Below are 26,278 nucleotides of genomic sequence, written 5' to 3'. Positions count from 1 at the left end.
CCCCTCCCTATCTCTGTAACCTCCTCCAGCCCCGACAACTCTCCCTATCTCTGTAACCTCCTCCAGCCCCTACACCCCTCCCTAACCCTGTAACCTCCTCCATCCCCTACACCCCTCCCTATCTCTGTAACTTCCTCCAGCCCCTACAACCCTCCCTATCTCTGTAACCTCCTCCAGTACCTACAACCCTCCCTATCTCTATAACCTCCTCCAGCCCCTACTACCCTCCCTAACTCTGTAACCTCCTCCAGCCCCTACACCCCTCTCCCTATCTCTGTAACCTCCAGCCCCTACAACCCTCCCTATCTCTGTAACCTCCTCCAGCTACAACAACACTCCCTATCTGTGTAACCTCCTCCAGCCCCTACAACCCTCCCTATCTCTGTAACCTCCTCCAGCCACTACAACCCTCCCTATCTCTGTAACCTCCTCCAGCCCCTACAACCCTCCTCAACTCTGTAACCTCCGCCAGTCCCTACAACCCTCCCTATCTCTGTAACCTCCTCCAGTCCCTACAACACTCCCTATCTCTGCAACCTCCTCCAGTCCCTACAACCCATCCCTATCTCTGTAACCTCCTCCAGCCACTACAAACCTCCTTGTCTCTGTAACCTCCTCCAGCCCCCACAGCCCTTACTGACTCTGTAACCTCCTCCAGCCCCATCAACCCTCCCTAACTCTTTAATCTCCACCAGTCCCTATAACCCTCCCTATCTCTGCAACCTCCTCCAGTGCCTACAACCCTCCCTATCTCTGTAACCTCCTCCAGCCCCTACACCCCTCCCTATCTCTGTAACCTCCTCCAGCCCTGACAACACTCCCTATCTCTGTAACCTCCAGCCCTACAACCCTCCCTATCTCTGTAACCTCCTCCAGCCCCTACACCCGTCCCCATCTCTGTAAACTCCTCCAGCCCCTACAAACCTCCCTAACTCTGTAATGTCCACCAGCCCCTACACCCCTCTCCCTATCTCTGTAACCTCCTCCAGCCCCTACACCCCTCCAGATCTCTGTAACCTCCTCCAGCCCGTACCCCACTCCCTATCCCTGTAACTTCCTCCAGTCCCAACAACCCTCCCTAACTCTGTAACCTCCTCCAACCCCGACAATCCTCCCTATCTCTGTAACCTCCTCCAGCCCCTACAACTCTCGCTATCTCTGTAACCTCCAGCCCCTACATCCTCCCTATCTCTGTAACCTCCTCCAGCACCTACAACCCTCCCTATCTCTGTAACCTCCTCCAGCCCCTACAACCCTCCCCATCTCTGTAACCTCCGCCAGTCCCTACAACACTCCCTATCTCTGTAACCTCCTCCAGTCCCTACAACCCCTCCCTATCTCTGTAACCTCCTCAAGCCCCTACACCCCTCCACATCTCTGTAACCTCCTCCAGCCCCTACCCCACTCCCTATCCCTGTAACTTCCTCCAGTCCCTACAAATCTCCCCATCTCTGTAACCTCTAACAGCCCCTACAACCCTCCCTATCTCTGTAACGTCCTCTAGCCCCTACAACCTTCCCTATCTCTGTAACCTCCTCCATCCCTTACAACCCTCCCTAGGTTTGTAACGTTCTCCAGTCCCTACAACCCTCCCTATCTCTGTAACCTCCTCCAGCCTCTACAACCCTCCCTAACTCTGTAACCTCCTCCAGCCCCTACAACCCTCCCTATCTCTGTAACGTCCTCTAGCCCCGACAACCCTCCCTATCTCTGTAACCTTCTCCGACCCCGACAACCCTCCCTATCTCTGTAACCTCCTCCAGCCCCTCCACCCCTCCTCATCTCTGGATCCTCCTCCAGCCCCTACAAACCGCCCTGACTCTATAATCTCCTCCAGCCCCTACAACCCTCCCTAACTACGTAACCTACTCCAGCCCCTACAACCCTCCTTAACTCTGTAACCTCCTCCAACCCCGACAACCCTCCCTATCTCTGTAACCTCCTCCAGCCCCTACAACTCTCACTATCTCTGTAACCTCCAGCCCCTACAACCCTCTCTATCTCTGTAACCTCCTCCAGCCCCTACAACCCTCCCTATCTCTGTAACCTCCTCCAGCCCCTACAACCTCCCTATCTCTGTAACCTCCTCCAGCCCCTGCAGCCCTCCCTATCTCTGTAACCTCCTCCAGCCCCTGCAGCCCTCCCTATCTCTGTCACCTCCTCCAGCCCCTGCAGCCCTCCCTATCTCTGTAACCTCCTCCAGCCCGTGCAGCCCTCCCTATCTCTGTAACCTCCTCCAGCCCTGACAACCCTCCCTATCTCTGTAACCTCCTCCAGCCCCTACAACCCTCCCTATCTCTGTAACCTCCTCCAGCCCTGACAACCCTCCCTGTCTCTGTAACCTCGAGCCCTACAAACCTCCCTATCTCTGTAACCTCCTCCAGCCCCTACACCCCTCCACATCTCTGCAACCTCCTCCAGCCCCAACCCCACTCCCTATCCCTGTAACTTCCTCCAGTCCCTACAAATCTCCCCATCTCTGTAACCTCCAACAGCCCCTACACCCCTCCCTAACTACGTAACCTACTCCAGCCCCGACAACCCTCCTTAACTCTGTAACCTCCTCCAACCCCGACAACCCTCCCTATCTCTGTAACCTCCTCCAGCCCCTACAACTCTCACTATCTCTGTAACCTCCTCCAGCCCCTTCAACCCTCCCTATCTCTGTAACCTCCTCCAGCCCCTGCAGCCCTCCCTATCTCTGTAACCTCCTCCAGCCCTGACAACACTCCCTATCTCTGTAACCTCGAGCCCTACAACCCTCCCTATCTCTGTAACCTCCTCCAGCCCCTACAAACCTCCCTAACTCTGTAATGTCACCAGCCCCTACACCCCTCTCCCTATCTCTGTAACCTCCTCCAGCCCCTACACCCCTCCACATCTCTGCAACCTCCTCCAGCCCCTACCCCACTCCCTATCCCTGTAACTTCCTCCAGTCCCTACAAATCTCCCCATCTCTGTAACCTCCAACAGCCCCTACAACCCTCCCTAACTACGTAACCTACTCCAGCCCCTACAACCCTCCTTAACTCTGTAACCTCCTCCAACCCCGACAACCCTCCCTATCTCTGTAACCTCCTCCAGCCCCTACAACTCTCACTATCTCTGTAACCTCCTCCAGCCCCTACAACTCTCCCTATCTCTGTAACCTCCTCCAGTCACTACAACCCTCCCTATCTCTGTAACCTCCTCCAGCCCCGACAACCCTCCCTATCTCTGTAATGTCCTCCAGCCCCTACACCCCTCCCTATCTCTGTAACCTCCGCCAGCCCCTACAACGCTCCCTATCTCTGTAACCTCCTCCAGCCCCTACAACCCTCCCTATCTCTGTAACCTCCAGCCCTACAAACCTCCCTAACTCTGTAATGTCCTCCAGCCCCTACACCCCTCTCCCTATCTCTGTAAACTCCTCCAGCCCCTACACCCCTCCCCATCTCTGTAAACCCCAGCCCTACAACCCTCCCTATCTCTGTAACCTCCTCCAGCCCCTACACCCCTCCCCATCTCTGTCACCTCCTCCAGCCCCTACAAACCTCCCTAACTCTGTAATGTCCTCCAGCCCCTACACCACTCTCCCTATCTCTGTAAACTCCTCCAGTCCCTACACCCCTCCCCATCTCTGTAAACTCCTCCAGCCCCTACAACCCTCCCTAACTACGTAACCTACTCCAGCCCCTACAACCCTCCTTAACTCTGTAACCTCCTCCAACCCCGACAACCCTCCCTATCTCTGTAACCTCCTCCAGCCCCTACAACTCTCACTATCTCTGTAACCTCAAGCCCCTACAACCCACTCTATCTCTGTAATTTCCTCCTGCCCCTACAACCCTCCCTATCTCTGTAACCTCCTCCAGCCCCTACAACCTCCCTATCTCTGTAACCTCCTCCAGCCCCTGCAACCCCCCTATCTCTGTAACCTCCTCCAGCCCCTGCAGCCCTCCCTATCTCTGTAACCTCCTCCAGACCCTACACCCCTCCCTATCTCTGTAACCTCCTCCAGCCCTGACAACACCCCCTGTCTCTGTAACCTCCAGCCCTACAACCCTCCCTATCTCTGTAACCTCCTCCAACCCCTACACCCGTCCCCATCTCTGTAACCTCCTCCAGCCCCTACAAACCTCCCTAACTCTGTAATGTCACCAGCCCCTACACCCCTCTCCCTATCTCTGTAACCTCCTCCAGCCCCTACACCCCTCCACATCTCTGTAACCTCCTCCAGCCCCTACCCCACTCCCTATCCCTGTAACTTCCTCCAGTCCCTACAACCCTCCCTAACTCTGTAACCTCCTCCAACCCCGACAATCCTCCCTATCTCTGTAACCTCCTCCAGCCCCTACAACTCTCGCTATCTCTGTAACCTCCAGCCCCTACAACCCTCCCTATCTCTGTAACCTCCTCCAGCACCTACAACCCTCCCTATCTCTGTAACCTCCTCCAGCCCCTACAACACTCCCCATCTCTGTAACCTCCGCCAGTCCCTACAACCCTCCCTATCTCTGTAACCTCCTCCAGTCCCTACAACACTCCCTATCTCTGCAACCTCCTCCAGTCCCTACAACCCCTCCCTATCTCTGTAACCTCCTCCAGCCACTACAAACCTCCCTGTCTCTGTAACCTCCTCCAGCCACCACAGCCCTTACTAACTCTGTAACCTCCTCCAGCCCCATCAACCCTCCCTAACTCTTTAATCTCCACCAGTCCCTACAACCCTCCCTATCTCTGCAACCTCCTCCAGTCCCTACAACCCTCCCTATCTCTGTAACCTCCTCCAGCCCCAACACCCCTCCCTATCTCTGTAACCTCCTCCAGCCCTGACAAGACTCCCTATCTCTGTAACCTCCAGCCCTACAACCCTCCCTATCTCAATAACCTCCTCCAGCCCCTACAAACCTCCCTAACTCTGTAATGTCACCAGCCCCTACACCCCTCTCCCTATCTCTGTAACCTCCTCAAGCCCCTACACCCCTCCACATCTCTGTAACCTCCTCCAGCCCCTACCCCACTCCCTATACCTGTAACTTCCTCCAGTCCCTACAAATCTCCCCATCTCTGTAACCTCCAACAGCCCCTACAACCCTCCCTAACTACGTAACCTACTCCAGACCCGACAAGCCTCCCGATCTCTGTAACCTCCTCCACCCCCGACAACCCTCCCAAAGTCTGTAACATCCTACAGCCGCTACAAACCTCCCTATCGCTGTAACGTCCTCTAGCCCCGACAACCCTCCCTATCTCTGTAACCTCCTCCAGCCCCTACAACCTTCCCTATCTCTGTAACCTCCTCCATCCCTTACAACCATCCCTAGGTTTGTAACGTTCTCCAGTCCCTACAACCCTCCCTATCTCTGTAACCTCCTCCAGCCTCTACAACCCTCCCTATCTCTGTAACCTCCTCCAGCCTCTACAACCCTCCCTAACTCTGTAACCTCCTCCAGCCACTACAACCCTCCCTATCTCTGTAACGTCCTCTAGCCCCTGCAGCCCTCCCTATCTCTGTAACCTCCTCCAGCCCTGACAACACTCCCTATTTCTGTAACCTCGAGCCCTACAACCCTCCCTATCTCTGTAACCTCCTCCAGCCCCTACAAACCTCCCTAACTCTGTAATGTCACCAGCCCCTACACCCCTCTCCCTATCTCTGTAACCTCCTCCAGCCCCTACACCCCTCCACATCTCTGCAACCTCCTCCAGCCCCTACCCCACTCCCTATCCCTGTAACTTCCTCCAGTCCCTACAAATCTCCCCATCTCTGTAACCTCCAACAGCCCCTACAACCCTCCCTAACTACGTAACCTACTCCAGCCCCTACAACCCTCCTTAACTCTGTAACCTCCTCCAACCCCGACAACCCTCCCTATCTCTGTAACCTCCTCCAGCCCCTACAACTCTCACTATCTCTGTAACCTCCTCCAGCCCCTACAACTCTCCCTATCTCTGTAACCTCCTCCAGTCACTACAACCCTCCCTATCTCTGTAACCTCCTCCAGCCCCGACAACCCTCCCTATCTCTGTAATGTCCTCCAGCCCCTACACCCCTCCCTATCTCTGTAACCTCCGCCAGCCCCTACAACGCTCCCTATCTCTGTAACCTCCTCCAGCCCCTACAACCCTCCCTATCTCTGTAACCTCCAGCCCTACAAACCTCCCTAACTCTGTAATGTCCTCCAGCCCCTACACCCCTCTCCCTATCTCTGTAAACTCCTCCAGCCCCTACACCCCTCCCCATCTCTGTAAACCCCAGCCCTACAACCCTCCCTATCTCTGTAACCTCCTCCAGCCCCTACACCCCTCCCCATCTCTGTCACCTCCTCCAGCCCCTACAAACCTCCCTAACTCTGTAATGTCCTCCAGCCCCTACACCACTCTCCCTATCTCTGTAAACTCCTCCAGTCCCTACACCCCTCCCCATCTCTGTAAACTCCTCCAGCCCCTACAACCCTCCCTAACTACGTAACCTACTCCAGCCCCTACAACCCTCCTTAACTCTGTAACCTCCTCCAACCCCGACAACCCTCCCTATCTCTGTAACCTCCTCCAGCCCCTACAACTCTCACTATCTCTGTAACCTCAAGCCCCTACAACCCACTCTATCTCTGTAATTTCCTCCTGCCCCTACAACCCTCCCTATCTCTGTAACCTCCTCCAGCCCCTACAACCTCCCTATCTCTGTAACCTCCTCCAGCCCCTGCAACCCCCCTATCTCTGTAACCTCCTCCAGCCCCTGCAGCCCTCCCTATCTCTGTAACCTCCTCCAGACCCTACACCCCTCCCTATCTCTGTAACCTCCTCCAGCCCTGACAACACCCCCTGTCTCTGTAACCTCCAGCCCTACAACCCTCCCTATCTCTGTAACCTCCTCCAACCCCTACACCCGTCCCCATCTCTGTAACCTCCTCCAGCCCCTACAAACCTCCCTAACTCTGTAATGTCACCAGCCCCTACACCCCTCTCCCTATCTCTGTAACCTCCTCCAGCCCCTACACCCCTCCACATCTCTGTAACCTCCTCCAGCCCCTACCCCACTCCCTATCCCTGTAACTTCCTCCAGTCCCTACAACCCTCCCTAACTCTGTAACCTCCTCCAACCCCGACAATCCTCCCTATCTCTGTAACCTCCTCCAGCCCCTACAACTCGCTATCTCTGTAACCTCCAGCCCCTACAACCCTCCCTATCTCTGTAAACTCCTCCAGCACCTACAACCCTCCCTATCTCTGTAACCTCCTCCAGCCCCTACAACACTCCCCATCTCTGTAACCTCCGCCAGTCCCTACAACCCTCCCTATCTCTGTAACCTCCTCCAGTCCCTACAACACTCCCTATCTCTGCAACCTCCTCCAGTCCCTACAACCCCTCCCTATCTCTGTAACCTCCTCCAGCCACTACAAACCTCCCTGTCTCTGTAACCTCCTCCAGCCACCACAGCCCTTACTAACTCTGTAACCTCCTCCAGCCCCATCAACCCTCCCTAACTCTTTAATCTCCACCAGTCCCTACAACCCTCCCTATCTCTGCAACCTCCTCCAGTCCCTACAACCCTCCCTATCTCTGTAACCTCCTCCAGCCCCAACACCCCTCCCTATCTCTGTAACCTCCTCCAGCCCTGACAAGACTCCCTATCTCTGTAACCTCCAGCCCTACAACCCTCCCTATCTCAATAACCTCCTCCAGCCCCTACAAACCTCCCTAACTCTGTAATGTCACCAGCCCCTACACCCCTCTCCCTATCTCTGTAACCTCCTCAAGCCCCTACACCCCTCCACATCTCTGTAACCTCCTCCAGCCCCTACCCCACTCCCTATACCTGTAACTTCCTCCAGTCCCTACAAATCTCCCCATCTCTGTAACCTCCAACAGCCCCTACAACCCTCCCTAACTACGTAACCTACTCCAGACCCGACAAGCCTCCCGATCTCTGTAACCTCCTCCACCCCCGACAACCCTCCCAAAGTCTGTAACATCCTACAGCCGCTACAACCCTCCCTATCGCTGTAACGTCCTCTAGCCCCGACAACCCTCCCTATCTCTGTAACCTCCTCCAGCCCCTACAACCTTCCCTATCTCTGTAACCTCCTCCATCCCTTACAACCATCCCTAGGTTTGTAACGTTCTCCAGTCCCTACAACCCTCCCTATCTCTGTAACCTCCTCCAGCCTCTACAACCCTCCCTATCTCTGTAACCTCCTCCAGCCTCTACAACCCTCCCTAACTCTGTAACCTCCTCCAGCCACTACAACCCTCCCTATCTCTGTAACGTCCTCTAGCCCCGACAACTCTCCCTATCTCTGTAGCCTCCTCCAGTCCCTACAACCCTCCCTATCTCTGTAACCTCCTCCAGCCCCTCCACCCCTCCTCATCTCTGGATCCTCCTCCAGCCCCTACAAACCGCCCTGACTCTATAATCTCCTCCAGCCCCTACACCCCTCCCTATCTCTGTAACCTCCTCTAGCCCCGACAATTCTCCCCATCTCTGTAATCTCCTCCAGCCCTGACAACTCTCCCTATCTCTGTAACCTCCAGCCCTACAACCCTCCCTATCTCTGTAACTTCCTCCTGCCCCTACAACCCTCCCGATCTCTGTTCCCTCCTCCAGCCCCTACAACCTTCCCTATCTATGTAACCTCCTCCAGCCCCTCCAAATCTCCCTATCTCTGTAACCTCCTCCAGCCCTTACAACCCTCCCTAAGTTTGTAACCTTCTCCAGTCCCTACAACCCTCCCTATCTCTGTAACCTACTCCAACCCCGACACCCCTCCCTATCTATGTAACCTCCTCCAGCCTCTACAACTCTCACTATCTCTGTAACCTCCAGCCCCTACAACCCTCCCTATCTCGTTAACCTCCTCCATCCCCTACACCCCTCGCTATCTCTGAAACCTCCTCCAGCCCCTCCACCCCTCCTCACCTCTGGATCCTCCTCCAGCCCCTACAACCCGCCCCATCTCTGTAAACCCCAGCCCTACAACCCTCCCTATCTCTGTAACCTCCTCCAGCCCCTACACCCCTCCCCATCTCTGTCACCTCCTCCAGCCCCTACAAACCTCCCTAACTCTGTAATGTCCTCCAGCCCCTACACCCCTCTCCCTATCTCTGTAAACTCCTCCAGACCCTACACCCCTCCCCATCTCTGTAAAACCCACCCTCCAACCCTCCCTATCTCTGTAACCTCCTCCAGCCCCTACAACCTCCCTATCTCTGTAACCTCCTCCAGCCCCTGCAACCCCCCCTATCTCTGTAACCTCCTCCAGCCCCTGCAGCCCTCCCTATCTCTGTAACCTTCTCCAGCCCCTACACCCCTCCCTATCTCTGTAACCTCCTCCAGCCCTGACAACACTCCTGTCTCTGTAACCTCTAGCCCTACAACCCTCCCTATCGCTGTAACCTCCTCCAACCTCTACACCCGTCCCCATCTCTGTAACCTCCTCCAGCCCCTACAAACCTCCCTAACTCTGTAATGTCACCAGCCCCTACACCCCTCTCCCTATCTCTGTAACCTCCTCCAGCCCCTACACCCCTCCACATCTCTGTAACCTCCTCCAGCCCCTACCCCACTCCCTATCCCTGTAACTTCCTCCAGTCCCTACAAATCTCCCCATCTCTGTAACCTCCAACAGCCCTTACAACCCTCCCTAACTACGTAACCTACTCCAGCCCCTACAACCCTCCTTAACTCTGTAACCTCCTCCAACCCCGACAACCCTCCCTATCTCTGTAACCTCCTCCAGCCCCTACAACTCTCACTATCTCTGTAACCTCCTCCAGCCCCAACAACCCTCCCTATCTCTGTAACCTCCGCCAGCCCCTACAACCCTCCCTATCTCTGTAACCTCCTCCAGCCCCTCCATCCCTCCTCACCTCTGGATACTCCTCCAGCCCCTACAACCCTCCCTATCTCTGTAACCTCCAGCCCTACAACCCTCCCTATCTCTGTAACCTCCTCCAGCCCCTACAAACCTCCCTATCTCTGTAACCTCCAGCCCTACAAACCTCCCTAACTCTGTAATGTCCTCCAGCCCCTACACCCCTCTCCTTATCTCTGTAAACTCCTCCAGCCCCTATACCCCTCCCCATCTCTGTAAACCCCAGCCCTACAACCCTCCCTATCTCTGTAACCTCCTCCAACCCCTACACCCGTCCCCATCTCTGTAACCTCCTCCAGCCCCTACAAACCTCCCTAACTCTGTAATGTCACCAGCCCCTACACCCCTCTCCCTATCTCTGTAACCTCCTCCAGCCCCTACACCCCGCCACATCTCTGTAACCTCCTCCAGCCCCTACCCCACTCCCTATCCCTGTAACTTCCTCCAGTCCCTACAAATCTCCCCATCTCTGTAACCTCCAACAGCCCCTACAACCCTCCCTAACTACGTAACCTACTCCAGCCCCTACAACCCTCCTTCACTCTGTAACCTCCTCCAACCCCGACAACCCTCCCTATCTCTGTAACCTCCTCCAGCCCCTACAACTCTCACTATCTCTGTAACCTCCTCCAGCCCCAACAACCCTCCCTATCTCTGTAACCTCCGCCAGCCCCTACAACCCTCCCTATCTCTGTAACCTCCTCCAGCCCCTCCACCCCTCCTCACATCTGGATCCTCCTCCAGCCCCTACGACCCTCCCTATCTCTGTAAACTCCAGCCCTACAACCCTCCCTATCTCTGTAACCTCCTCCAGCCCCTACAACCCTCCCTACCTCTGTAACCTCCAGCCCTTCAAACCTCCCTAACTCTGTAATGTCCTCCAGCCCCTACACCCCTCTCCCTATCTCTGTAAACTCCTCCAGCCCCTACACCCCTCCCCATCTCTGTAAACCCCAGCCCTACAACCCTCCCTATCTCTGTAACCTCCTCCAGCCCCTACAAACCTCCCTAACTCTGTAATGTCCTCCAGCCCCTACACCCCTCTCCCTATCTCTGTAAACTCCTCCAGTCCCTACACCCCTCCCCATCTCTGTAAACTCCTCCAGCCCCTACAACTCTCCCTAACTACGTAACCTACTCCAGCCCCTACAACCCTCCTTAACTCTGTAACCTCCTCCAACCCCGACAACCCTCCCTATCTCTGTAACCTCCTCCAGCCCCTACAACTCTCACTATCTCTGTAACCTCCAGCCCCTACAACCCACTCTATCTCTGTAACCTCCTCCTGTCCCTACAACCCTCCCTATCTCTGTAACCTCCTCCAGCCACTACAACCTCCCTATCTCTGTAACCTCCTCCAGCCCCTGCAACCCCCCCTATCTCTGTAACCTCCTCCAGCCCCTGCAGCCCTCCCTATCTCTGTAACCTCCTCCAGACCCTACACCCCTCCCTATCTCTGTAACCTCCTCCAGCCCTGACAACACTCCCTGTCTCTGTAACCTCCAGCCCTACAACCCTCCCTATCTCTGTAACCTCCTCCAACCCCTACACCCGTCCCCATCTCTGTAACCTCCTCCAGCCCTACAAACCTCCCTAACTCTGTAATGTCACCAGCCCCTACACCCCTCTCCCTATCTCTGTAACCTCCTCCAGCCCCTACACCCCTCCACATCTCTGTAACCTCCTCCAGCCCCTACAGCCCTCCTTAACTCTGTAACCTCATCCAGCCCCTACGACCCTCCCTATCTCTGTAACCTCCGCCAGCCCCTACAACCCTCCCTATCTCTGTCACCTCCTCCAGCCCCTAAAACCCTCGCTATCTCTGTAACCTCCTCCAGCCCCTACAACCCTCCCTATCTCTGTAACCTCCTCCAGTCCCTACACCCACCCCCATCGCTATAACCTCCTCCAGCCCGTACAACACTCCCTATCTCTGTAACCTCCTCCAGCCCCTACACCCCTCCCTATCTCTGTAAACTCCTCCAGCCCCTACAACCCTCCCAATCCCTGTAACCTCCTCCAGTCCCTACAACACTCCCAATCCCTGTAACCTCCTCCAGCCCCTACACCCCTCCCTATCTCTGTAACCTCCTCAGCCCCTACAACCCTCCCTATCTCTGTAACCTCCTCCAGTCCCTACACCCACCCCCATCGCTGTAACCTCCTCCAGCCCATACAACACTCCCTATCTCTGTAACCTCCTCCAGCCCCTACACCCCTCCCTATCTCTGTAACCTCCTCCAGCCCCTACAACCCTCCCAATCCCTGTAACCTCCTCCAGTCCCTACAACACTCCCAATCCCTGTAACCTCCTCCAGCCCCTACACCCCTCCCTATCTCTGTAACCTCCTCAGCCCCTACAACCCTCCCAATCCCTGTAACCTCCTCCAGCCCCTACACCCCTCCCTATCTCTGTAACCTCCTCCAGCCCCTACAACCCTCCCAATCCCTGTAACCTCCTCCAGCCCCTACACCCCTCCCTATCTCTGTAACCTCCTCCAGACCCTACAACCCTCACTCTCTCTGTAACCTCCTCCATCCCCACAACCCTCCCTATCTCTGTAACCTACTCCAGTCCCTATAACCCTCCCTATCTCTGTAACCTCCTCCAGTCCCTACAACCCTCCCTATCTCTGTAACCTCCTCGAGCCCCTATAACCCTCCCAATCCCTGTAACCTCCTCCAGTCCCTACAACACTCCCAATCCCTGTAACCTCCTCCAGCCCCTACACCCCTCCCTATCTCTGTAACCTCCTCCAGCCCCTACAAACCTCCCAATCCCTGTAACCTCCTCCAGCCCCTACACCCCTCCCTATCTCTGTAACCTCCTCCAGCCCCTACAACCCTCCCAATCCCTGTAACCTCCTCCAGCCCCTACACCCCTCCCTATCTCTGTAACCTCCTCCAGTCCCTATAACCCTCCATATCTCTGTAACCGCCTCCAGTCCCTACAACCCTCCCTATCTCTGTAACCTCCTCCATCCCCTGCAGCCCTCCTTATCTCTGTAACCTCCGCCAGCCCCTACAACCCTCCCTATCTCTGTAACCTCCTCCAGTCTCTACAACCCTCCCTATCTCTGTAACCTACTCCATCCCCTACACCCCTCGCTATCTCTGAAACCTCCTCCAGCCCCTCCACCCCTCCTCACCTCTGGATTCTCCTCCAGCCCCTACAACCCGCCCCATCTCTGTAAACCCCAGCCCTACAACCCTCCCTATCTCTGTAACCTCCTCCAGCCCCTACCCCCCTCCCCATCTCTGTCACCTCCTCCAGCCCCTACAAACCTCCCTAACTCTGTAATGTCCTCCAGCCCCTACACCCCTCTCCCTATCTCTGTAAACTCCTCCAGACCCTACACCCCTCCCTATCTCTGTAACCTCCTCCAGCCCCTACAACCTCCCTATCTCAGTAACCTCCTCCAGCCCCTGCAACCCCCCCTATCTCTGTAACCTCCTCCAGCCCCTGCAGCCCTCCCTATCTCTGTAACCTCCTCCAGCCCTGACAACACTCCTGTCTCTGTAACCTCTAGCCCTACAACCCTCCCTATCTCTGTAACCTCCTCCAACCCCTACATCCGTCCCCATCTCTGTAACCTCCTCCAGCCCCTACAAACCTCCCTAACTCTGTAATGTCACCAGCCCCTACACCCCTCTCCCTATCTCTGTAACCTCCTCCAGCCCCTACACCCCTCCACATCTCTGTAACCTCCTCCAGTCCCTACAAATCTCCCCATCTCTGTAACCTCCAACAGCCCTTACAACCCTCCCTAAGTACGTAACCTACTCCAGCCCCTACAACCCTCCTTAACTCTGTAACCTCCTCCAACCCCGACAACCCTCCCTATCTCTGTAACCTCCTCCAGCCCCTACAACTCTCACTATCTCTGTAACCTCCTCCAGCCCCAACAACCCTCCCTATCTCTGTAACCTCCGCCAGCCCCTACAACCCTCCCTATCTCTGTAACCTCCTCCAGCCCCTCCATCCCTCCTCACCTCTGGATCCTCCTCCAGCCCCTACAACCCTCCCTATCTCTGTAACCTCCAGCCCTACAACCCTCCCTATCTCTGTAACCTCCTCCAGCCCCTACAACCCTCCCTATCTCTGTAACCTCCAGCCCTACAAACCTCCCTAACTCTGTAATGTCCTCCAGCCCCTACACCCCTCTCCTTATCTCTGTAAACTCCTCCAGCCCCTATACCCCTCCCCATCTCTGTAAACCCCAGCCCTACAACCCTCCCTATCTCTGTAACCTCCTCCAACCCCTACACCCGTCCCCATCTCTGTAACCTCCTCCAGCCCCTTCAAACCTCCCTAACTCTGTAATGTCACCAGCCCCTACACCCCTCTCCCTATCTCTGTAACCTCCTCCAGCCCCTACACCCCGCCACATCTCTGTAACCTCCTCCAGCCCCTACCCCACTCCCTATCCCTGTAACTTCCTCCAGTCCCTACAAATCTCCCCATCTCTGTAACCTCCAACAGCCCCTACAACCCTCCCTAACTACGTAACCTACTCCAGCGCCTACAACCCTCCTTAACTCTGTAACCTCCTCCAACCCCGACAACCCTCCCTATCTCTGTAACCTCCTCCAGCCCCTACAACTCTCCCAATCCCTGTAACCTCCTCCAGCCCCTACACCCCTCCCTATCTCTGTAACCTCCTCCAGACCCTACAACCCTCACTCTCTCTGTAACCTCCTCCATCCCCACAACCCTCCCTATCTCTGTAACCTCCTCCTGTCCCTATAACCCTCCCTATCTCTGTAACCTCCTCCAGTCCGTACAACCCTCCCTATCTCTGTAACCTCCTTGAGCCCCTATAACCCTCCCAATCCCTGTAACCTCCTCCAGTCCCTACAACACTCCCAATCCCTGTAACCTCCTCCAGCCCCTACACCCCTCCCTATCTCTGTAACCTCCTCCAGCCCCTACAACCCTCCCAATCCCTGTAACCTCCTCCAGCCCCTACACCCCTCCCTATCTCTGTAACCTCCTCCAGCCCCTACAACCCTCCCAATCCCTGTAACCTCCTCCAGCCCCTACACCCCTCCCTATCTCTGTAACCTCCTCCAGACCCTACAACCCTCACTCTCTCTGTAACCTCCTCCATCCCCACAACCCTCCCTATCTCTGTAACCTCCTCCAGTCCCTATAACCCTCCCTATCTCTGTAACCTCCTCCAGTCCCTACAACCCTCCCTATCTCTGTAACCTCCTCGAGCCCCTATAACCCTCCCAATCCCTGTAACCTCCTCCAGTCCCTACAACACTCCCAATCCCTGTAACCTCCTCCAGCCCCTACACCCCTCCCTATCTCTGTAACCTCCTCCAGCCCCTTCAACCCTCCCAATCCCTGTAACCTCCTCCAGCCCCTACACCCCTCCCTATCTCTGTAACCTCCTCCAGCCCCTACAACCCTCCCAATCCCTGTAACCTCCTCCAGCCCCTACACCCCTCCCTATCTCTGTAACCTCCTCCAGACCCTACAACCCTCACTATCTCTGTAACCTCCTCCATCCCCACAACCCTCCCTATCTCTGTAGCCTCCTCCAGTCCCTATAACCCTCCCTATCTCTGTAACCTCCTCCAGTCCCTACAACCCTCCCTATCTCTGTAACCTCCTCCATCCCCTGCAGCCCTCCTTATCTCTGTAACCTCCCCCAGCCCCTACAACCCTCCCTATCTCTGTAACCTCCTCCAGCCCCTACAACCCTCCCTATCTCTGTAACCCCCTCCAGCCCCTACAACCCTCCCTATCTCTGTAACCTCCTCCAGCCCCTACAACCCTCCCTAACTCTGTAACCTCCTCCAGCCCCTACAACCCTCCCTATCTCTGTAACCCCCTCCAGCCCCTACAACCCTCCCTATCTCTGTAACCTCCTCCAGCCCCTACAACCCTCCGTATCTCTGAAACTTCCTCCTCACAAATCGGGCGATTGTTGCTCTTGCCCCAGTTTTAACGAGTCGAGGACTGGCCCCTTCGCCCCGGTTTCCCGCCTCTCCTCCTCCGCTCCCGGCCCCTTTAAGACGCCCCCTCGCAGCCTGTTGTGGCCAAGCTTTGGTCACGTGACTCGTTTTCTGCTCAACTCAGCCCACAGCCAATTTGTGCTTCGGACCTGGGACGTGCCCCGGGGCCGAAGCGACCTCATCGCACACACAAGATCGAGGCAAGGGGTCCTGGGCTGCGGCGTGGGGTGCATCAGAGAGCACCAGGAGGTTTCGGGAGGTGGGGGGGGGGGGGGGGGGGGGGGGACAGCCGAGGGGGAGCTCCTTCACTGTGAGGAGAGAGAATCAGCTCGATCAGCGGCAACTTGTGGGTGAATCGTTTCCATAGCGACGGTTTCCTGTCAGGTCTGCAATGTGGCTGTCCCAGGAGGTGGGGGCGGAGAGAAGAACAGGACGGACAGCAGCCGGCAGCACGGAGCTTCAAACAGCTCTGCTTGGTCAGCTGCACACTCGCATCAGGTCATCGGTTCAAATCACCAGGAACGAAATTGCAGCCCGGAGTGACTGTCAGTACTGAGGGAGTGCTGCACTGTCAGAGTGTCAGTATTGAGGGAGTGCTGCACTGTCAGAGGGTCAGTACTGAGGGAGTGCTGCACTGTCAGAGGGTCAGTACTGAGGGAGTGCTGCACTGTCAGAGGGTCAGTACTGAGGGAGTGCTGCACTGTCAGAGGGTCAGTACTGAGGGAGTACTGCACTGTCAGAGGGTCAGTACTGAGGGAGTGCCGCACTGTCAGAGGGTCAGTACTGAGGGAGTGCTGCACTGTCAGAGGGTCAGTACTGAGGGAGTGCTGCACTGCCAGAGGGTCAGTACTGAGGGAGTGCTGCACTGTCAGAGGCTCAGTACTGAGGGAGTGCTGCACTGTCAGAGGGTCAGTACTGAGGGAGTGCTGCACTGTCAGAGGGTCAGTACTGAGGGAGCGCTGCACTGTCAGAGGGACAGTACTGAGGGAGCGCTGCACTGTCAGAGGGTCAGTGCTGAGGGAGTGCTGCACTGTCAGAGGGACAGTACTGAGGGAGCGCTGCACTGTCAGAGGGTCAGTACTGAGGGAGTGCTGCACTGTCAGAGGGACAGTACTGAGGGAGCGCTGCACTGTCAGAGGGTCAGTGCTGAGGGAGCGCTGCACTGTCAGGGGGTCAGTACTGAGGGAGTGCTGCACTGTCAGAGGGTCAGTACTGAGGGAGTGCTGCACTGTCAGAGGGTCAGTACTGAGGGAGCGCTGCACTGTCAGAGGGTCAGTGCTGAGGGAGTGCTGCACTGTCAGAGGGACAGTACTGAGGGAGCGCTGCACTGTCAGAGGGTCAGTACTGAGGGAGTGCTGCACTGTCAGAGGGACAGTACTGAGGGAGCGCTGCACTGTCAGAGGGTCAGTACTGAGGGAGTGCTGCACTGTCAGAGGGTCAGTGCTGAGGGAGCGCTGCACTGTCAGGGGGTCAGTACTGAGGGAGTGCTGCACTGTCAGAGGGTCAGTACTGAGGGAGTGCTGCACTGTCAGAGGGTCAGTACTGAGGGAGTGCTGCACTGTCAGAGGGTCAGTACTGAGGGAGTGCTGCACTGTCAGAGGGTCAGTGCTGAGGGAGTGCTGCACTGTCAGAGGGTCAGTGCTGAGGGAGCGCTGCACTGTCAGAGGGTCAGTGCTGAGGGAGTGCTGCACTGTCAGAGGGTCAGTACTGAGGGAGTGCTGCACTGTCAGAGGGTCAGTGCTGAGGGAGTGCTGCACTGTCAGAGGGTCAGTGCTGAGGGAGTACTGCACTGTCAGAGGGTCAGTATTGAGGGAGTGTTGCACTGTCAGAGGGTCAGTACTGAGGGAGTGGTGCACTGTCAGAGGGTCAGTACTGAGGGAGCGCTGCACTGTCAGAGGGTCAGTGCTGAGGGAGTGCTGCACTGTCAGAGGGTCAGTGCTGAGGGAGCGCTGCACTGTCAGAGGGTCAGTGCTGAGGGAGTGCTGCACTGTCAGAGGGTCAGTGCTTAGGGAGTGCTGCACTGTCAGAGGGTCAGTACTGAGGGAGTGCTGCACTGTCAGAGAGTCAGTACTGAGGGAGTGCTGCACTGTCAGAGAGTCAGTACTGAGGGAGTGCTGCACTGTCAGAGGGTCAGTACTGAGAGAGTGCTGTACTGTCAGAGGGTCAGTACTGAGGGAGTGCTGCACTGTCAGAGGGTCAGTACTGAGAGAGTGCTGCACTGTCAGAGGGTCAGTACTGAGGGAGTGCTGCACTGTCAGAGGGTCAGTACTGAGGGAGTGCTGCACTGTCAGAGGGTCAGTACTGAGGGAGTGCTGCTCTGTCAGAGGGTCAGTACTGAGAGAGTGCTGCACTGTCAGAGAGTCAGTACTGAGGGAGTGCCGCACTGTCAGAGAGTCAGTACTGAGGGAGTGCCGCACTGTCAGAGAGTCAGTACTGAGGGAGTGCTGCACTGTCAGAGGGTCAGTACTGAGGGAGTGCCGCACTGTCAGAGAGTCAGTACTGAGGGAGTGCTGCACTGTCAGAGAGTCAGTACTGAGGGAGTGCCGCACTGTCAGAGAGTCAGTACTGAGGGAGTGCTGCACTGTCAGAGGGTCAGTAGTGAGGGAGTGCTGCACTGTCAGAGAGTCAGTACTGAGGGAGTGCTGCACTGTCAGAGGGTCAGTACTGAGGGTGTGCTGCACTGTCAGAGGGTCAGTACTGAGGGAGTGCTGCTCTGTCAGAGGGTCAGTACTGAGGGAGTGCTGCTCTGTCAGAGGGTCAGTACTGAGGGAGAGCTGCACTGTCAGAAGGTCAGTACTGAGGGAGTGCTGCACTGTCAGAGGGTCAGTACTGAGGGAGTGCTGCACTGTCAGAGGGTCAGTACTGAGGGAGTGCTGCTCTGTCAGAGGGTCAGTACTGAGGGAGAGCTGCACTGTCAGAGGGTCAGTACTGAGGGAGTGCTGCACTGTCAGAGGGTCAGTACTGAGGGAGTGCTGCACTGTCAGAGGGTCAGTACTGTGGGAGTGCTGCACTGTCAGAGGTTCAGTACTGAGAGAGTGCTGCACTGTCAGAGGGTCAGTACTGAGGGAGTGCTGCACTGTCAGAGGGTCAGTACTGAGGGAGTGCTGCACTGTCAGGGGGTCAGTACTGAGGGAGAGCTGCACTGTCAGAGGGTCAGTACTGAGGGAGTGCTGCACTGTCAGAGGGTCAGTACTGAGGGAGTGCTGCGCTGTCAGAGGGTCAGTACTGAGGGAGTGCTGCTCTGTCAGAGGGTCAGTACTGAGGGAGAGCTGCACTGTCAGAAGGTCAGTACTGAGGGAGTGCTGCACTGTCAGAGGGTCAGTACTGAGGGAGTGCTGCACTGTCAGAGGGTCAGTACTGAGGGAGTGCTGCTCTGTCAGAGGGTCAGTACTGAGGGAGAGCTGCACTGTCAGAGGGTCAGTACTGAGGGAGTGCTGCACTGTCAGAGGGTCAGTACTGAGGGAGTGCTGCACTGTCAGAGGGTCAGTACTGTGGGAGTGCTGCACTGTCAGAGGTTCAGTACTGAGAGAGTGCTGCACTGTCAGAGGGTCAGTACTGAGGGAGTGCTGCACTGTCAGAGGGTCAGTACTGAGGGAGTGCTGCACTGTCAGGGGGTCAGTACTGAGGGAGAGCTGCACTGTCAGAGGGTCAGTACTGAGGGAGTGCTGCACTGTCAGAGAGTCAGTACTGAGGGAGTGCTGCGCTGTCAGAGGGTCAGTACTGAGGGAGTGCTGCGCTGTCAGAGGGTCAGTACTGAGGGAGTGCCGCACTGTCGGAGGGTCAGTACTGAGGGAGTGCTGCACTGTCAGAGGGTCAGTACTGAGAGAGAGCTCACTGTCAGAGGGTCAGTACTGAGGGAGTGCTGCACTGTCAGAGGGTCAGTACTGAGGGAGTGCTGCACTGTCAGAGGGTCAGTACTGAGGGAGTGCTGCACTGTCAGAGGGTCAGTACTGAGGGAATGCTGCACTGTCAGAAGGTCAGTACTGAGGGAATGCTGCACTGTCAGAGGGTCAATATCCCTCATTCTAACGTTTCCCACATTGGAAAACCTCCTCTCCGTATCCATCCTGGTGAGAACCCGCTGGGTCCCAGTATTTCAATGAAGGAATTGTAAAGAATGACAAGGTTCCAGCGACACAGAACAAGCACCCAACACTGTTTATTTTCACGGCAAGCACGTGTGCAGTCACTATCAGCCCCACAGGCCCCGGAGTCCCAACGCCCGTGAATTGGCCATTCGTACTTCGAAAAATTCCCAAAGTCCTCGCCCTTAACCGCCCAATAATTACAGTCTCCAGGCTTGTAAATGTAAATACAATGACTAATTATTTATAATTCGAGCTGTAATGAAACATGCAGTAATTACAGCTGGTTAATGACAAGCTAATACCTACTACCCAAGTTACCTGTCCCACCATCTAACCCCGCACAGGACAGAGAAACACAGAGGGGTGGAAGGGTTCAGAATAATGTAACATGCCGGCCTTTCGCCCCCTGCGCGCAATGGGTGTTGGAACTCAGCCAGCAATGTCGGCCTTCCTGCCGCCCCTGCCAGCCCTGGGGGACGCCCTGCGGCTGTACGAGCTGGAGCTGCTTGAGGGGGAGGAGGAAGTTGCAGCGGGGCTTGGGGGGGGGTGGGGGGTGTCAGGAGGCAGCCGCCCAGGATGGAGAGCCGGCCGCCCAACAGGCCGAGGAGGAGGAGGAGATGCCGCAAGAGGCCTCGTGGGTACTGGCGGCGCCTGTCATTCGAGGCCCTGCCGGACCGGGAAATGCCGTCGAAGACAGGGTAGCAGGGTTCGCCACCATTGCCGAGATTCGCCGGGTCCAGGGGCGGGGGGGGGTGACCGACGGGATGCCTGCCCCCCTACGGACAGGCCGCTCCACACAGACCGAAAGAGGTTCCGCTCGCTGATGCCCATCAGCTGCGCATCGTGTACGTCCCGCGCCTGAAACCTGGGCAGTCTGCACGACATCCTTATCCTGGCACACTTGACGATTCTGGGCTCCTTGTGGCTCACCGCCGGCTGGAGGGTTGTCTCCTGGGCGACAGGGGTTACCCGCTGCGGTTGCTGTAGTGACAAGACTCGGCGGGCTGAATGGCCTCCTTCTGCTCTGTACGTCCCATGTTCTATGTTCTAAGATGTTATTGGTCTCTGTCATGGATGTGTTGCAATTCACCGACTGGCCACTCGGAGTCGCATTAGTATATCAGTGAATGTTAGAGTCAGGTGACCTCAGACTGACCAGGGAGCTGGAAGAGAGAGGTTGAGCTGAGAGTAACAATTCTGAGCAAAGTGCGGCTGGAACAAAACTTGCTGGACACTGCCTTAATTTTTTGTCTTTGCACAGAAATACTTCGGCCTGATCGTTAGCCTGTTTGTTGGTGTGCCAGGAGCTGCACGGACTTTGCCGCCAAGCTCGCTGGCCACTCGGCCCATCGGGGCCTGGAGAATCACCGGGGGGGGGGAGTCTGAGGTGCTGCGATATTCCGGCACCTCCCCTGCGGGAGTTATATGGGCGCCTCCTCATGCCACCTCGGGGTGGCCGATGGCTCTCAGGCCTCTCCGTGGGACATGGGGGTGTGAGTGGAGCTACGCCCTGAGGCCTCCCCGACACCCGGCGCTGCCAGTCCCGGAGGGCCCGCTCTGGTCGCGGCCAGATCCTCACGCTCGCGGCCATGGAGCACAGGGAGTGGGCCATGGGCAATGCTGCCAACGTTCTCAGCCACGGCCCGCTGTGTGCTGGGCCAGGCTGGGGAGGGCCGCTGCAATGCCCACGGGGCTCCGGCACATGGCTTCCAGTGAGGGGGCAGCCCCGTCCCCGGGCCAGCCTGTCCGCCTCCAGTCTCCTCGCTTCTCACGGCGGCTATGAGCGGCCTTCTCCTGGGGTCGGGGGGTGGGGGTTACGGGTGTGCGGGACGGCACAGTGCTGCCCACTCACCCTGGCCGCTGTGCTGAGGTCGTGCAGTTTCTTCCTGCACTGCTGGCCGGCCCCAGCGCTGCTGCCCACGGTGCACCCAACCGCGCCAACTGCACCCAGGCATGTCGAACGGCAGCTGGCAGCCACCTCCCCAGGCCGCGGCACAAGGGTTGATCGTGGTGCCGGTGCTAGTGCATGAACTGTCGCTGAATCGGCCCAGGTGCGCCACGTGGAACCCAATCGATTCCAACGAGATTGGGTGTCAATGACCCATTTGTATCTATTTGGCGAGCCCAATGCCTGATGCTCCGGCCTCCCGTGACTCTGCGTTCCCTGCGGCTGGGAATCACGCGGGTGCGGGTCACTTGCGATGTCAGCAATCGTCAACCTGCCGTGGTGGACCTTGCGGTGGGGCAAGAGGATCACGGATGCCCACATGGCCCACTCCGAGCCCCTCACACTCCAGCTCGTGGCTTCTCAATGTGTGAAATAAACTAACCTGCTGAGTTCATCCGAAATTGAGTTTCCTCTGGGATTATCACTGTGTTACAGACTAGAACCTAGTCGAAGAGTTTGGTTGGTTTATGTATAGAATAGCGGATTCCCGAGAGTGAATTGGAGATTGGAATTTCATCGAAGGATACAGGCAGGATTAGATACGGAACAATAGATATCGGGGTGTGAACACATTGTGACATGTTTCCGAGGGTTTGAACAAGTTCTTCCTGTGCGAATTCACCACATTTATTTTCCCTTACAGCAGTGATGTCAGAACTGGATTACCATCATATCATACTGACGGATGATACGGCAGCAGGGGTAAGAATGTTAACATGTAACAGTATCACCGACGGGGTGGAACTTCGGACAGACATCCTTCAAATTGAATTCACAGTTCAAGAGGGTTCCTTCACCACCGGGCTCACACACTGAAATCACTATTAAAGGAGTGTTCCTTCACCACCGGGCACACACACTGAAATCACTATTAAAGGAGTGTTCCTTCACACCCGGGCTCACACACACTGAAATCACTATTAAAGGAGTGTTCCTTCACCACCGGGCACACACACACTGAAATCACCATTAAAGGAGTGTTCCTTCACACCCGGGCTCACACACACTGAAATCACTATTAAAGGAGTGTTCCTTCACACCCGGGCTCACACACTGGAATCACGATTAAAGGAGTGTTCCTTCACACCCGGGCTCACACACACTGAAATCACTATTAAAGGAGTGTTCCTTCACACCCGGGCTCACACACTGAAATCACTATTAAAGGAGGGTTCCTTCACACCCAGGCTCACACACACTGAAATCACTATTAAAGGAGTGTTCCTTCACACCCAGGCTCACACACACTGAAATCACTATTATAGGAGTGTTCCTTCACACCCGGCTCACACACATTGAAATCACTATTAAAGGAGTGTTCCTTCACACCCAGGCTCACACACACTGAAATCACTATTATAGGAGTGTTCCTTCACACCCGTGCTCACACACACTGAAATCACTATTAAAGGAGTGTTCCTTCACAACTGGGCTCACACTCACTGAAATCACTATTAAATGAGTGTTCCTTCACACCCAGGCTCTCAAACACACTGAAGTCACTATTAAAGGAGTGTTCCTTCACACCCGGGCTCACACACACTGAAATCACTATTAAAGGAGTGTTCCTTCACACCCGGGCTCACACACACTGAAATCACTATTAAAGGAGTGTTCCTTCACACCCGCGCTAACACACACTGAAATCACTATTAAAGGAGTGTTCCTTCACACCCGGGCTCACACACACTGAAATCACTATTAAAGGAGTGTTCCTTCACGCCCAGGCTCTCACTGAAATCACTATTAAAGGAGTGTTCCTTCACACACAGGCTCACACACACTTAAAGCACGATTAAAGGAATGTCCCTTCACACCCGGGCTCACACACACTGAAATTACGATTAAAGGAGTGTTCCTTCACACCCGAGCTCACACACACTGAAATCAGTATTAAACGAGTGTTTCTTCACACCCGGGCTCACACACTTAAATCACGATTAAAGGAGTGTCCCTTCACACCCGGGCTCACACGCACTGAAATCACTATTAGAGGAGTGTTCCTTCACACCGGAGCTCACACACACTGAAATCACTATTAAAGGAGAGTTCCTTCACACCCAGGCTCACACACTGAAATCACTATTAAAGGAGTGTTCCTTCACACCCGGGCTCACGCTGAAATCACTCTTAAATGAGTGTTCCTTCACATCCGGGCTCACTCACTGAAATCACTATTAAAGGAGAGTTCTTTCACACCCGGGCTCACACACTGAAATCACTATTACAGGAGTGTACTTTCACACCCGGGCTTACACACACTGAAATCACTATTAAAGGAGTGTTCCTTCACACCCGGGCTCACACACTGAAATCACTATTACAGGAGTGTTCCTTCACCATGGGGCACACACACTGAAATCACTATTAAAGGAGTGTTCATTCACACCCGGGCTCACACACACTGAATTCACTATTAAAGGAGCCTTCCCTCACACCCGGGCTCACACACACACTGAAATCACTATTAAAGGAGTTTTCCTTCACTCCCGGGCTCACACTCCCTGAAATCACTATTAAAGGTGTGTTCCTTCACACCCGGCTCACACACACACTGAAATCACGATGAAAGGAGTGTTCATTCACACCCGGGCTCACACACACTGAATTCACTATTGAAGGAATGCTCCTTCACACCCAGGCTCACGCACACTGAATTCACTATTAAAGGAGTGTTCCTTCACACACGGGAGCTCACACACTGAAATCACTATTAAAGGAGTGTTCCTTCACACCCGGGCTCACACACAGTGAGATCACTATTAAAGGAATTTTCCTGCACACCCGGGCTCACACACTGAAATCACCATTAAAGGAGTGTTCCTTCACACCCGGGCTCACACACTGAAATCACTATTAATTGAGTGTTCCTTCACACCCGGGCTCACACACACTGAAATCACGATTAAAGGAGTGTTCCTTCACACCCGGGCTCACACACTGAAATCACTATTAAAGGAGTGATCCTTCACACCCGGGCTCACACACTGAAATCACTATTAAAGGAGTTATTCTTCACACCCGGGCTCACACACTGAAATCACTATTAAAGGAGTGTTCCTTCACACCCGGGCTCACACACACTGAAATCACTATTAAAGGAGTGTTCCTTCACACCGGAGCTCACACACACTGAAATCACTATTAAAGGAGAGTTCCTTCACACCCAGGCTCACACACTGAAATCACTATTAAAGGAGTGTTCCTTCACACCCGGGCTCACACTGAAATCACTATTAAATGAGTGTTCCTTCACATCCGGGCTCACACACTGAAATCACTATTAAATGAGTGTTCCTTCACACCGGAGCTCACACACACTGAAATCACTATTAAATGAGTGTTCCTTCACATCCGGGCTCACACACTGAAATCACTATTAAAGGAGTTATTCTTCACACCCGGGCTCACACACTGAAATCACTATTAAAGGAGTGTTCCTTCACACCCGGGCTCACACACACTGAAATCACTATTAAAGGAGTGTTCCTTCACACCCGGGCTCACACACACTGAAATCACTATTAAAGGAGTGTTCCTTCACACCCGCGCTAACACACACTGAAATCACTATTAAAGGAGTGTTCCTTCACACCCGGGCTCACACACACTGAAATCACTATTAAAGGAGTGTTCCTTCACGCCCAGGCTCTCACTGAAATCACTATTAAAGGAGTGTTCCTTCACACACAGGCTCACACACACTTAAAGCACGATTAAAGGAATGTCCCTTCACACCCGGGCTCACACACACTGAAATTACGATTAAAGGAGTGTTCCTTCACACCCGAGCTCACACACACTGAAATCAGTATTAAACGAGTGTTCCTTCACACCCGGGCTCACACACTTAAATCACGATTAAAGGAGTGTCCCTTCACACCCGGGCTCACACACACTGAAATCACTATTAGAGGAGTGTTCCTTCACACCGGAGCTCACACACACTGAAATCACTATTAAAGGAGAGTTCCTTCACACCCAGGCTCACACACTGAAATCACTATTAAAGGAGTGTTCCTTCACACCCGGGCTCACGCTGAAATCACTATTAAATGAGTGTTCCTTCACATCCGGGCTCACACACTGAAATCACTATTAAAGGAGAGTTCTTTCACACCCGGGCTCACACACTGAAATCACTATTACAGGAGTGTACTTTCACACCCGGGCTTACACACACTGAAATCACTATTAAAGGAGTGTTCCTTCACACCCGGGCTCACACACTGAAATCACTATTACAGGAGTGTTCCTTCACCACTGGGCACACACACTGAAATCACTATTAAAGGAGTGTTCATTCACACCCGGGCTCACACACACTGAATTCACTATTAAAGGAGCCTTCCCTCACACCCGGGCTCATACACACACTGAAATCACTGTTAAAGGAGTTTTCCTTCATTCCCGGGCT

At 55.1% G+C, this 26,278-nt stretch overlaps 1 protein-coding gene across 1 annotated transcript in view; it reads left to right on the top strand.

Annotated features, from left to right (window-relative positions):
* LOC140410149 (AMP deaminase 3-like) overlaps positions 1–26,278 on the top strand; it is a 207,368-nt gene that overhangs the window by 17,166 nt on the left and 163,924 nt on the right. Inside the window, exon 2 of the mRNA XM_072498109.1 lies at positions 22,505–22,563. Within this exon, the coding sequence (XP_072354210.1) occupies positions 22,510–22,563 (54 nt within the window). The 5' untranslated portion in view covers positions 22,505–22,509. The remainder of the gene's footprint in view (positions 1–22,504; positions 22,564–26,278) is intronic.

The sequence above is a fragment of the Scyliorhinus torazame genome, chromosome 4 (assembly GCF_047496885.1).
Source record: "Scyliorhinus torazame isolate Kashiwa2021f chromosome 4, sScyTor2.1, whole genome shotgun sequence".
NCBI classification, from domain to species: domain Eukaryota; kingdom Metazoa; phylum Chordata; class Chondrichthyes; order Carcharhiniformes; family Scyliorhinidae; genus Scyliorhinus; species Scyliorhinus torazame.
This window is presented reverse-complemented; position numbering and strand designations above follow the sequence as displayed.